This window comes from Sinocyclocheilus grahami, unplaced genomic scaffold (assembly GCF_001515645.1).
Source record: "Sinocyclocheilus grahami isolate Dianchi unplaced genomic scaffold, SAMN03320097.WGS_v1.1 scaffold92.1, whole genome shotgun sequence".
Classification (NCBI taxonomy): domain Eukaryota; kingdom Metazoa; phylum Chordata; class Actinopteri; order Cypriniformes; family Cyprinidae; genus Sinocyclocheilus; species Sinocyclocheilus grahami.
The window spans coordinates 3,582,032-3,596,605 of record NW_015505271.1 but is presented as its reverse complement, the minus strand read 5'-3'; the positions used below and the strand labels follow the sequence as shown (position 1 = coordinate 3,596,605).

Genomic DNA, 14,574 nt, shown 5'->3' with positions numbered 1-14,574 from the left:
CTGCACGTCAAAACTATTTTTTGTATTCATTTTAGGTGATATATACATTTTAGGATTATACAAATTTTTTCACATTTAAAAGCTTGATTTAATTTCTTGTAATATATATATATATATTACCAAGTAGGCTATACACTATTCATTTCCTAAATCTAAAAATCTAGATTTTAAGAACTCTTAATAAAAATGAATGAAATGTAAATAAATGGGATTATATCACCACCTTGTGTTTACTGCAAATATTGCATTACTTTGCTCTCAAGTTGTATTCTAGATCTGTAGAGTTCATACAGTTATAATGCCATCTAATGGTGAAAAGCTGGACTGCAGATGATCAGCAGACACGAGGAAGGTCGTTCTCTGAGAAACAAATATTATTTATTATTATTATTATTATCATTATTATTATTATTATTATTATTATTGCAACAATCGAACGGACGAAAATCATGTGTTCGATTAGAATCTGAACCAGTGATTCATGAGTGAAATTGAATGGGTTCTTTTTAATCGGCCAAACTATTTAAAGATCTACATCGTTTTGCTCTCGACTGCTCACATGCTGTTCACGCACGGACTGAATTGATCATTTCTCACTCCGTGAAACGGTCAACATAATGCTTTAAAACAGAGAACCACAAGAGCGCAAGAAGTGATTATTTGCCTAGAATGAATCTGTCGTTTATCAGCAATGAAGTAGGTCTTTGTCTAGTTCAACACCTGTATATGCTGTGAACGACTGCAGGTAAAGACATTTTCCGACCAAAGGAGTATCAAAACATTACACGAAAACACCAAACGTACAATGACATTACCATGTAAAAAGCACCATGGTAACATGAACATAGTAATAATTAAGTACCAAGTGCCGTGGTTTTACCATGTAAATGAAACCACAGAAATGTGAAAATTCTGTGGAATTTCATATTGACATTCATTATTCATTAAGCTGTTCTCCTCGTGAGGAAATTTAGCTGGTCCCTCGGAAGACAAAATATATTAAAATTTTGATCTTTGCCTGTTCTGTATATATTTTTTTAGATGGAATTACAGAAAATGGAGCTTTTGAAAATACCTGGTCTTCTCATCACAATTAAAAGAACCAAAGACTTAAACTACTTCAGTCTGTGTGCATTGAATTGATTTAATACACGAGTTTCACAATTTGAGTTGAATTACTGAAATAAATTAACTTTTCCACGACATTCTAATTTATTGAGATGCACCTGTATATTACAGCTGCTTAGAATGCTTTCAGCGAGGCATTTATAGAAACTGGTCTGGATATGTGAACATATGTTATTTGACTATGATCTGCTCTTCTTAACCCAGTAGAGAATTGTGGTGTCCCAACCCAAACAGATGGGTAATTATTACCCTGATAAGAAATGCCATGCAGTGTGAAGGGCGTTTGATTGTTCAGACATCATCTGAATTTAGAGCTTGTCATTTCAAATTAATTTGTTACAATTGGATATGAAAACATGATGAAACTCCAAAGACTTGCATAGAGCACAAGTAGTAATGGACCACTTTTATGATACTGCTTTTCACTGCTATTCATATCACGAATCTTATGAGAGGATCTCTTGAGAGCCATGAGGCTGAAAAATACATCAGACAATTCAAAAATATCTGTGTCTGTGTATCAGACGGATGTCTTTTGCCATTGCATCTTGCTTTTTTTTCAGTTACAAAATATTAGACATCATATTTGGTCATTATGTAAATAACCACTGGACAACCTTTTTTCCCCCCATTTTTATTCATAATTTTTTTAAAGCTTTAAAACTACATTTCCCATTCATTGTAACTGCATGAAAAAGAGCAGCCAGTACTTTTTTTTCTCTCCATATTTTGTGTTCCAAAGAGGGGGAGGGGAAATTATTAGTAACTGATGACAGTTTTTTTTAATTCATTTTTGTGAGATCTAGTCATTTCAATAATCTTTTTATGCCATTACATTCTACTGCATAATGACAACCAGTCTGAGCATTTTTGAAGTTACACAATCATGTTTGCAATTGTTAACATGACAAAAGATATTCTTCACAAAACGAAGGACATTTTTATTTAAGAATAAGGAAAGAATAACATGTGAAAAGGACAACAGCTGACATTCAATACTTATGTAGAATCAGTGCAGCTGTACTGAAAAAGATGGCTGTCAGATCAAATACAGCCCATATTATTACACAAACAATATCTTGTGGTGAGAAATCGATTTTAAAGGCTGCTTTCATTTAGATTAGCTTAGAAGGGTTACTTTTTTTGTGTAGCTTTTGATATATTACAGCTATATTTTTGTGTTGGAATACTGATACCTGACACATTACCTATATAAGATGCATGCATTGACTTACATTAACTTGAATAAATCTTCACTGATTATACTTCAGCATGTCTTTGGATTTTAGCTCATCTTCATGTAGCTCAGTGGCTCATTGTGTTTGATAATGTTCAGCTCAGTGTGTCCAACAAAGTGTGTGTCTGTGTTTTGTGATGGAATGCTATAGCATTACAGCTCTGTGCAGTAAAACGTGGTGTTGCCATAGTAACCGCCTCAGATGTTTTACCAAAATGCCCTTGTCGACCTGATAGCAAAACATGCATATGAAATGTAAAATTATGACAGCATGTAATCATACCACAACACACGCATACACTAAAAATGTGCTCTTCCGTAAAAAAACAATATTGATACTTCTCAGAGGCTTGTTAGAAATATAAGATTATTTGATAAATCAAACAATGGCTTTTGTAATGAAGCTGTTGGCATGGTACATTTACATGAATAACATCTTAAAACTGCATCTGATTTTAAACAGACTCTTAAGAGGCATATTTCATTCATGAAAATTATTATGGAAAATATTGAAAGCAGAAATATGACTCATCACAGGGATTTCTGATGACAGATGGCAATTTAGCCTCATAGAAAATGTTGGCAGTTTATTAAAATGAACTTTCATAATGGATTTAAAACCAGATTACATAATGCAAAAATTGATAACACATTACATTATATAGAGCCGATTTTACTTACTATCGCAACCTCTTGTGTGTTATTTTGCTGTTCACATGTAGAGTTATTATGGTTTATTGCTGAGATAAGTTTTATTTTTTATAACTTTTATTTTGATTTTTATTGGTATATGTCCCAAATTTTTCAGCTTTATCTCAAGGTCTGTTTTGACCATTTCAGTTATCCACTGTTTTTTATTTATGTTTTTAGTTAGTTATACAGCACATTTTCACACCCATACCAATTCAGCAACATTGTTTCAAAATAAATGTGTCTCAGGTCTGCCATCATCTGATCATATTTGAACAAGAATACATTCTAAGTAATATTAGAACACCACTGAGCCCTTACAATAATACAGCATAAGGATAAATAAGCATATGCCACATCTGTGAGCTACATGTGAAACTACTTTATAAGTTATTAGACTCAGTTCTCAAAGGGAAGCAGACAGAAGTATTATGTTTGGACTATCTGGTAATATTTATAGCCCCAAATGTTTTCACCAGAATCTGTTTTTTTATGTTGTAAAAGCTCCCAGACGCAGATACAAACATGCCATTAGCTAATTTATGTGCATGTGTGTTTGAGAGTGTGTGCAACACATTAACAACCATGGAATCCTCTCAAGATGTCAGTAAAGCTTGCAAAAAAACATCTGCATAGGCACAAAAATGGAGCCTGCTTCTTTTAACAGAGGGGCGGTTAAAAAAGACTGAACAAGAGTATAAAAGAGAGGGAGAGGGGGGAAGGAAAAAAGGAAAAGAAACCAGATTGCGACAGTCGATATTAAAACATGCAGCGAGTGAGAGTGAAAGAGAGAGAGAAAAGCGAGCTGCAGGCCCTTCCACAGGGACAAACTAGCAGAAAGGCATCTCGCAGTTATTCCTTACTCTCTCTCTCTATCTCTCTCTCTTTCTCTCAACATCCTAACGGCAATTGATTTGTGTATGAAAAGCTGGGCGCTTTTCGCCCCCGTTTCGGGCTGTGCATTTTGAGTGATCAGCTGATGAAGAGACTGGCTGCGCGCTGCAATGCTGGTTTGCTAATTCTCTCTCCTCCAGACTGGAGCCAGCCTGGAGACCACAGTCAGGTAAATCGCCCTCTTCATTTCTCTCTCTCACTCTCTCTCTCTCACCCTCTCACTCTCTCTCCCTCTCTTTCTCACTTGCTCTCTCTCCTGCTCATGCAATCACACCAGGCTTCAGCACATGGGCACACAGACATAAAGTGAGAGAGGGAATGTGTGTGTGTGTGTGTGTGTGTATGAACTGTGTCTGGTGAAGGAAAAGATTGCCCAGACAAATCGGTTGTGTGGATCCTGACACCTTTTTTTCTTTCTAGAGGTTACAGGAACAGACGTGTGTAGCGTTTTTGGCTTGATGCACCATGTAGTTACAGACACTTATGCATGTGCTTTTTGCAAACACCCTGCATACTTTGCGTGTAGGTTCAGTTGTGCATGCGTGTGTCCGTGTGCATTCCATTATTATGCTGTTGATTATTAGGCCTCCTTCCTTCCACATGGTCCCATGGGGTACGTGTGAATAAATGCATTCCGTGTGTTTCTCTGCACGCTCGCGCTTTCATATTTCTCTTACGCCCGCGTAGAGGATATTTGCATGAAATGTTTGCTTCTGTGGGGGCTGCTCTCTCACGTCAGTACATTGCGTCTTGTTTTGTCCGATTTCTTTGTGCATGTAAGTATATGAGAACGTACTGTGCGCGCGCGCGCGTTTGATTTAGACATCAATAATTTAGCCTGCATAGCGTCATACTCAGAATTCATATTTTCATCCCTCTCTAATGCTCTCTGCGGCAGGCATATCACTGGACTTTAACTGCCTTTTTGCAAACACCCTGCATACTTTGCGTGTAGGTTCAGTTGTGCATGCGTGTGTCAGTGTGCATTCCATTATTATGCTGTTGATTATTAGGCCTCCTTCCTTCCACATGGTCCCATGGGGTACGTGTGAATAAATGCATTCCGTGTGCTTCTCTGCACGCTCGCGCTTTCATATTTCTCTTACGCCCGCGTAGAGGATATTTGCATGAAATGTTTGCTTCTGTGGGGGCTGCTCTCTCACGTCAGTACATTGCGTCTTGTTTTGTCTGATTTCTTTGTGCATGTAAGTATATGAGAACGTACTGTGCGCGCGCGCGCGTTTGATTTAGACATCAATAATTTAGCCTGCATAGCGTCATACTCAGAATTCATATTTTCATCCCTCTCTAATGCTCTCTGCGGCAGGCATATCACTGGACTTTAACTGCCTTTGTGTAAAACGCAAGCTCGGCAGCACACACACACACACACACACTCAGTGAATTCCGCATTTGCTTATTCTCACACGTGAGGGGTGTGCATGTTGCTAGCCGCTGCGTCTTGTACTGTGTTTATTGAAACACGTTCGGCAGACTGTATGGAACCGTGCGTCACTGATCCGTTATGCCAAGGCGTGTTGGCTGGAGATCAGCATCGCCGTAAACGTCAATCATTTCATTCACAATGGGACTGAAGAAGATCAGTGTACCAGCGTCTCTTGCCTCCCCAGCAGCCCCTGTGTTGGACCATACAGAGCTCGTGGCATATTAAGCGATTATTTATCAAGTATTAAAAGGGAAGTGAAAGCAGCTGCTCGTTTTAGAGGGGACTGAAGATTGAAGGCAGATTTCCTGGTGAGACGCATAACCAAGATGAGGATTTGGACCTGGAAGTGTTCGAATGAAAGGCCAGAAAGTTCATCAAACTGCTTAGTAATTTAATGCTGACTATATTGTATTAGTATTATTATTTAAAATACATGGCAATTATCCTAAATACTGCAAACATTTACATGTTTATAGTGAATGAATTACCACAAAGTCTATTAGCTGTTATTTGAATAGAGAACGTTGATGATGATGCCTCAAGTCCTCTCAGCTAGCAGCACGTCTTTTCAAAGTGAAAGTAGCCTTGTCACCTGACCTGAATACAGCGCGCTGATTCGCTAAAATGGACTTATCGGCTTCTGTTCAAAAACAACAAGGCGCTTGTCAGCTTCTGCGGTAAAACGTGAACTCGCGATGCCTTGAAAGTGAACAAAACCGGCTTTTTGACAAAACGTATTTAGGGTTCAGACCGCGCTATATGTGGAGAATAATGCACGGCAATCAGCTCATTTTCTTTTTTTTAAAGTGGCGTTTATCGGTTTTTGCTAATGAACTCTTCATATATATATATCATAAAAGAACATGAATTTACAATGAACAATAGTTCATTTATAAATGAACATTTAACCTTTACTAAATTAATTATCATGATAGACTACCTGAAGTTAACGGATTGAACCTTCTTGTAAAGTGTTACTCCTAACTCTAATGTCTAAAAACAAGTACTAACAAAACATCACTTCTCTTTCTTGTTAAATAACTAACATAAAGCAAGTTAATGACGAGGCAACAAAAGAAAGAAATGTGTATTATTAAGTATTATTTTTTATCTTAAAGGCTCAATATGTAAGATTTTTTTATTAAAATATCCAAAAACCACTAGAACAGTGTTATATATTTTGCTGACTTGTGTTCTTACATTATCCCAAATGTTTAAATCCAGAGAAATAAGCAATTTTAACTAGTGACAAGGACCGTGTCCATAACCCCTTAATTTCCAGTTTTGTTTTATAGAAAACATGGAAACACCAAAGACGCTTTAATATGTTGTGCGTTTTAATAGACCGGTGACGACCGCACAGAGTAGCATTATAACAGAACTTTCAAACGTATCTAGTATGATAAAACAGCGCTACTTTACCCCACATACACACGACCGGAAGGAGCGGAAGCGGTCGACTGTGGCATAGTAAATGCTCAGCTGCTTTCGAGCCATGTGTCGCGCTCGTTCAGCGGCCTTGTTTCTCTTCGACGTATTTCAGCCTCACCCTGCTTCATTCTACTACGTTCAAACGTTACATTGGTGCCGAAACCCGGGAGGAAGGAGGGTCACGCTGTCAGAGAGCCCTCGCTGCTGAGGGGGATTGCGGTGCTGAGGAGATCGGGCAGCGGGAAGAAGCGGAGAGACCGCCGGTGGCTGCCCGAGGCGGTGGTGCTGGAACGATGGAAGACGAGGTGGGACGGAGAGCTCGCTGCCGCGCTCCTGGGTCGAGGTGGGGTGGCTGCCGTCCGTGGGGGAGCGGAGGAGTCTGCCCGTTCGCCAGGAGGCCGGAGCCTGCTGCCATCCGCCATGATTGGGGAGGAGCAGGGAACGGGGGACTCACGGCCGGCTGCCCTCAAGAGGAGGAGCCATCGCTCTCCCATGATTCCACACTCAGTCAAGGCGTCAGCAAACTACACCTTTGTCTATTTGTTTATTTTGAATACGCGCCCTCTAGCAGCGAAAATTACATATTGTGCCTTTAAGTTGTGCACATTGAGCACAGGCTACTTTTCAGTTCCAGTTCATGATCACAGTTTTATGTTCTTAAAACTACACTCTTAAGAAAAATGGTTCTAAACAGTACCAGAAAGGGTTCTTCGGCTTGTAACAATAGCAGAACCCTTTTTAGTGCTAAATAGAACCTTTTTATAGGGTTCCATATAGAACCATGCTTTGAAAATGCTATATAGGACCTTATTGGTGTTATAAATAAGCTTTTTAATGATAGTTTTTCATTAATATTAGTATGCTAATATAATTAATATTAGTATTATTTGTATATACTGTTTATTAATATTGTTTTTACCCCTCTATCTGCCTGGTCTTATAATATCTTGAAGTGTCTCTTAGGGTTTTACATAAAATCAACAACAATGTGTCAATTAGGTACTTTTTTAATGACGTGAAATTGTAGCAAAAATGACAGTGTTCTAACAACAGTTAATAGCAGAATACATTAATGAATGACAATGGACATTGAACATACATAAATGCTTAAAGAAATAAAACAAAATAGAACATAAAATAGTGTATTGAAGACGAAGCTCTAGTGAAATATCTTCACAATCCTCTGATGCCTTAAAGTTAATCATTATCTGTATTTTGGTGTGACTGAATGGCAGTTTCTCTCTACAGATGATGAGGTTGCAGGATGTGACAGCATCTGAAATGCACAATTGAGTTTAGATATACAATGTGTCTCCTTTCATTTGTTTATGTGAAAACAATTGTTTATGAAGGCCAAAAGTAGTATGTGAGCACTTCACAATGTTAAAAGGAAAAAGTAATATAGAGTCAAGGGATAGCTGGGTGTTTATGCATAAACCCTAGTAATAAAAAGTAACAACAATGCACCAAACTAACTAACACCATCTAACAAAATGGACCAAAAATGCAATATCTTTGTTACTTACTTAGTGAAGAAGAGGAGAGTATCTTTAACTGAATATAGCTGGTCACACTTACATGTTATGTTAAACTAAAAAGAGAAAATACATGGGAAACCAATTAGCATTTAAAAGTTATAATTTATATACATTTTAAGAAATAAATTATTTACCTGATTAGAGTGTGTTGACAGTCTGTGTAGTTGGATGGCTGAGCTCCAGAAAATCAGTAATGGGGCATCTTAGAGTGTAGCCTCGGTTAGGGTTTTACATTAGAACAACAACAATAACCACAACAGCTGCATGTTGTGTGAATTGTGTTTTTATTAACATGCAAAATTATCAGTGCTCTTAACAACAATTATTAGCTGAATACATTAATGAATGACAATTGACAAATTTGAACATGAATAAATTCATAAATAAAACAAAATAAGAACAAAAAATAGATGTGATGAAGACCACGTTTCAGTGAAACAATCACAATCCAATCAATATGATGTCTTTAAGTCCATCATTTTGGTGTGATTAAGTAGCGATTTTTCTCTGCAGATGATGAGGTTGTAGGATGTGATATATCTGAAATAATACACAATTGAGTTTAGAGTTACAGTGTGTCCATGTGTTTGTGTAAAAACAATTATGTTTATGAAGGCCAAAAGCACAAATTTACAGTAGTGAGCCCTTCAAAATCTTAAAAGAAAAAAGTGATATAAAGTCATGGGATAGTTTTAATATTTATTGTGACGGTATTGTATTGTTTATACATAAATAATTAAAAAAATCTAACAATATGAATTTAAAATTCATTGTCGCTTTTACCTACTTAGTGGAGAAGAGGAGAGAAGTTTCCACAGCTTAGCAGAGCTGCACACACTTATATGTGACCAAAAACAAAACAAAAAAAAGAGAGATAAGAACATGTTTGTTTGGAAGCCAGTTACATTTTTAAAGTTAAATTTGTATTTAAATTTAAGAATGAAATCATTTCCCTGTTGAGAGTGTGTTGACAGTCTGTAGTTGGATCACTAAACTCCAGAAAATCAGTATTAAGGTGCTTTGACAGTTACCGATTTGAAAAACAAAAGGGCGCGAATAAAGAACCCTAAGCTCTAACACAAAGAACCATTTCAGCATGAAAGGGTTCTTCAGAACGCTATGGTTCTAAATAAAACCATTACTGCATGTAAAGAACCATCTTTTTTTAGAGTGTACAAAATCCTTATTTCTGTTAAATCCAGTACTGCACATCACTCTTCAATGGATTATGTCTTTTCCTCAGTCTCAGGCTATCCAAAACGGAGTGTCTGAGGTTATGGAGGAGGAAAGCAACTTGAAGAAACGAAAACGCGATCAACAAGGTAACCAGGGCTCTGAGACTGGTCAGGAGGTGGTGGAGAAGGTCAAAAAGCGACGGGGTCGACCTCCTGCAGAGAAGCTGCCACCCAACCCTCCCAAGCTCACAAAACAGATGAACACCATCGTAGACATGGTCATAAACTACAAGGACACGTTAGTAGTTAAACACACAGACTTAATTGGTTGTTGATGACTCTGTTTTTACTTCGTGGCATGATGTAAATGGTGACACTAAAACAAAAGGATTGAACTTTTTGAAGTTCATACTCATTCCCTTTGTTTGTTGGTCAGTGCATGTGTGCTGTCAGACAGCACAATAAAATGCATAACAGCTCTTTTTTATTATTTTTATGTATCACCGTTCCACAGGTTGGGCCGACAGATCAGTAAAGGTTTCATTCAGCTGCCCTCCAGAAAAGAGGTGCCAGAGTACTATGAGCTCATCCGCAAGCCAGTCGACTTCAGGAGGATCAGGGTGAACTTGAATTGTTCTCAGCTACACCATATTTAATATCCTATCAGCATGTTTATTCGAGATCCCATAGTCCTATCTGACTAGAACTGACATAACTTCAGCTCAAAAAATGCATTGATTCTGCTCTTGTCACACAGGTTGTGTGGTTTTTGCTGGCTGTGTTTTAGAGTGATATAAAGGAAGCAGATATTTTTGCAGATTCAATGAAAATCTGTCATTACTTTAAATGTTTCACAGGAAATACATGCATGCCTCTTTATATAACTTTTTAATTGTTCTTGTATCGCTTTGAATCTTTCCTGGTTTTGTTTATGCAGGAGAGAGTGCGTAATCACAAATACAGGTGCATTGCAGACCTGGAAAAGGATATTATGCAGATGTGCCACAATGCTCAGACGTTTAATCTGGAAGGATCTCAGGTGTGCCTTAAGAACATGTTCTTCTTTTAAAAATACTTTTCTAAAACATTTCGAATTCAATTTTCTTTTGCATTCCCTGTTTTCAAATGGTATTTACACAATGAACCAATCTTCTCACTTTGAGCACACCTTTAGATTTGTTTTTTATTTTGGTATTGCGTGTTTTTGAATGTTTTATTTGCAAGTTCTTAACTTACATGGGTATATGTAAACTTAGAGCCTGTCTAACATAAAAAAAACAGTCTGCTCATATTTGCATTTAACATTAAAACTATTAATTTAGTACTTAAAGGGATAGTTCACTCAAAGATGAAAACTCCGTCATCATTTACTTACCCACAAGTTGTTCCAAACTTGTTGAAGGTAACCATTGACTTCCATAGTATTTTTTTCCATACTATTTTCATTTGGGGTGAACTATCCTTTTAGCGGGTGTGATAAATGGGTCTGAATATTTTCAAAAAGCTATTCGTCTCAGTGAATAAAGAAGGTGAATTGTGTAGAGATTGTTAAATGTCTCTCTATATCTTAGATTTTTGAGGACTCCATTGTTTTGAAGTCTGTTTTTGAGAGTGCAAGACAGCGAATAGTGGAACTCAGCGAGGAAGACAATGATGCTGTTGGAAGCAGTGAAGCAGATGGTGGCCGTCTTTTAAATCTAGAGCGTAAGTCAAAATGCATCTTTGGCTTGTCCCGTTAAGAGATGAAATGCATATTAAAATATGTGGAAATGTAATCCATGAATCAAATTCAGGCAAATTATTAATAATAAAGTGTGTATTTTATTACATTTTTTTGAAAAATTTAAATAAAGTATCATGTAAAGTAAAAACAGTTTTTTTGGTGTCTGTTTCAGATACAACAAATCCCAAGTTGGATGAAAAAAAGGAGAAAAATAAAACCAGTCCTAGTAATTCCAGCCCAAAGGAGGTCACAAACAGTGACGTAGACATTGGAAAAGAATTTGAGAATAACACAAGAGGACTATTAAATTAGACCCCAAATGACAGCTTCATATAACGAGCATTGTATGCCATTTTAAGAACATAGTATGGCCATTTCAGTCCAATTTCCTTGATATTCCGGTCAAGGATTTGCTCAGAATGTGATCTCATTATAATGGTTGCTTAAAACACCTTTGTAAAACCTTTGTATTCTAAAAACGACATTGTTAATGCAGTGCTTCTGCAGTGATACATCTGAAATTGGCATTGTTTTCATGTATTTATAAAATGTAAATAAGTCATAAACCCAAAGTAGATAATATCATGGTGAAAAAGGTCTATAAGGTCAGACTGCCTGAAAACTTTCACTCTTTTTTCCGCAAGGATGGAAAAATGATAGTATGACATATTATGATATTGTATGATCATTTAAATGGATGCATTCAATCTTTCAAGATGGTTTAAGTGGTGCTAAATTTGCAAGCTATTATGTCTCTGTTTCAGAGAATTTTTAATCAGTGGTTTTTGTGACTATGAGCACTTTGTCATCCCCTCTTTGTACGTTTCCCTTTCCTTCATTAACTGTCAACATTTTTAAAAAAAAAAAAAAAAAAAGGTAAATTTTTATCCAGCAGCTCTTTATCTTTCTTTAGTTATCACAGGATCTTAACTATCTGTACATAGAGGAGTTTGAGGCATGATGGCGATGTATTCTTTGGTGACAGATCAGATACTGCCCTCAAAGAGAGGCACCTATTGATGCTGTCACGTTTGTGTGTTCAGTTTATGATGGATGGGAGATGTGGTGTGTTTGTGGACAGATTCTTGAAATTAAAATGTATGTGGTTTATATGATGTGAAAGGGCAAGAAAGTTTGAGACCTCGTCGTACAAAAATAAACATTTTTATGAAATTGCAGGAGCTGATGTGAATCAGTTTCCTCTTATTTGCTTTGAAGATAAACAAAAGCTGTTGTGTGTGTTATATTTCAGATTTACATTAGGATATTTTGCCTTTTTAAAGCAGGTTTTATGAGCTCTGTACTCTAAGCAGAGCAACAAGTAAGCATTGAGTTCCTGTTAATTTAGTAATCTGGCTTTCTAAATGCTTTATTTTACAGTGGGATAACTGAGGTCTTGTTACATTGATTCATGAATAGCACTTTTTAAATTGAAAAACTGAAGTTGAGAATTAAGTGTGTCCATTAACAGCATTTGTGGGGAGAAATAAGGGACATAACTACACGGTCTTAATTTTGTGAGCAATCTTCACTTTCAATGCAAACAATCTTCGTTTTCTCATCTGCTGCAAGTTAATACAGTTCAAATGGTTTAGCCTGGTCTTCAGTTCTGGTTTAGTAATTGTTGGTAGTTTATGCAGGACTATTTTTTTTGCCCAGAAACAGTGTGCCGTTAATGAGATACATAGTGAAACATCTCTCTGTGATGCCTCAGGGCAATGGTGTGCAGTTAGGCTTTGTTTTCTGCATAGATAGTGCTCTATGCAGGATATGTAATTAAAGCCCATAACAGTTGTTTTTAGCTTAAAACCCAGACCTTAATATGAAACTGTTTAATAAATCATGGTTGGGGGTTACTAACCTCTGTTTACCACCAAATTACCAAAACAGACCATGGATCGTAAGGAAAGCCTAGCAAAGCTAGAAAAAAAATGCACGGACATAACTATAATATGCACTCCTAAAGTCATGTGAAAATATTATATCCACTTTTTGTGCAATATTTCCATGTAAGAAAATAAGAAATGTTTTTTCTTATTAATTAAAATATAGAAAATAGTTTAAGAGGGCAATTAATTCAGGTTAGGAAAAAACTGGCGAAGAATAGAGGAAAATGTAACTATTTGTAATGGTTGTTAAAGCCATTGTGGTAGCCATTTGTAATAGTTCTACCATTTACAGAAGTTGTAGTTAGACTAAGCAAAGGTTTTTATGCTGTTGCTTGGAAGTTGCAGTCATTTTGTATTTGAAACGTATTAGAAAAAAGCTAAATTATTTTAATAAGTTGTCCATCTCGACTGCAAAAGTTACTCCTAATGTTCATATTAACATGTTATTTACACGGTTTACTCATTTAAAAAGTTTTTTCTTTAGCTTAAAAGTCTTTACAGTAGTCCAAAATGCACTTTATTTTCCCATTTTTGTAATAATTTAGACAGATTAGTGATAAAGTCACCTTATAGTGATTTCTTAACATGAAGATTTGATTAAACATTTTTTATTTATAAGGCCATTTTAATGTTGCATCACAGAGCACAATGACCCATTATGAATACTGTATATAATAGATGGCTTTTCCTGGGGAAAATGGAACACTTTTAAAAATTAAGGTTCTTAATTGATTCTTTACATCAACTTAATTTTAGTACCCTCTTATCAAGAATCATTTTGATTGATTTTTAAAAAATTTAAATATTAAAAAAGTGAGCCTTTGCAATAGGCATTACAAGTTCTTCAGATCTATGTATTTGTTCTAGGCGTCATGCGGGAAAAATGATAAGGTTTAAGTAATAGGTAAAAGTTTTAAAGTAAAAGTTCACCCAGAAATTAAAATTACCCCATTATTTACTCGAGTCCAAAATGCACTTTATTTTCCCATTTTTGTAATAATTTAGACAGATTAGTGATAAAGTCACCTTAAAGTGATTTCTTAACATGAAGATTTGATTAAACATTTTTTATTTATAAGACCATTTTAATGTTGCATCACAGAGCACAATGACCCATTAAGAATACTGTATATAATAGATGGCTTTTCCTGGGGAAAATGGAACACTTTTAAAAATTAAGGTTCTTAATTGATTCTTTACATCAACTTAATTTTAGTACCCTCTTATCAAGAATCATTTTGATTGATTTTTAAAAAATGTAATATATAATTCTTTAAATACTAAAAAAGTGAGCCTTTGCAATAGGCATTACAAGTTCTTCAGATCTATGTATTTGTTCTAGGCGTCATGCGGGAAAAATTATAAGGTTTAAGTAATAGGTAAAAGTTTTAAAGTAAAAGTTCACCCAGAAATTAAAATTAC

The 14,574-nt window shown here is 36.1% G+C and overlaps 1 protein-coding gene across 5 annotated transcripts; it reads left to right on the top strand.

The window, feature by feature from the left end:
* Window positions 1-3,894: 3,894 nt before the first annotated feature.
* On the top strand, window positions 3,895-12,440 carry LOC107587401 (probable global transcription activator SNF2L2). 5 transcript variants are annotated; one of them, XM_016275189.1, is made up of 6 exons: window positions 3,895-4,118; window positions 9,609-9,838; window positions 10,055-10,160; window positions 10,478-10,579; window positions 11,112-11,244; window positions 11,436-12,440. In XM_016275189.1, exons 1-6 carry the CDS (start codon window positions 4,035-4,037, stop codon window positions 11,573-11,575), a joined length of 795 nt encoding a protein of 264 aa, XP_016130675.1. In that variant the 5' UTR covers window positions 3,895-4,034; the 3' UTR covers window positions 11,576-12,440. The 5 variants fall into 5 exon arrangements, with proteins under 5 accessions (XP_016130675.1, XP_016130678.1, XP_016130677.1 ...); XM_016275192.1 differs by lacking the exon at window positions 3,895-4,118 and adding an exon at window positions 4,221-4,255; XM_016275191.1 differs by lacking the exon at window positions 3,895-4,118 and adding an exon at window positions 4,899-4,991.
* Window positions 12,441-14,574: the final 2,134 nt, after the last annotated feature.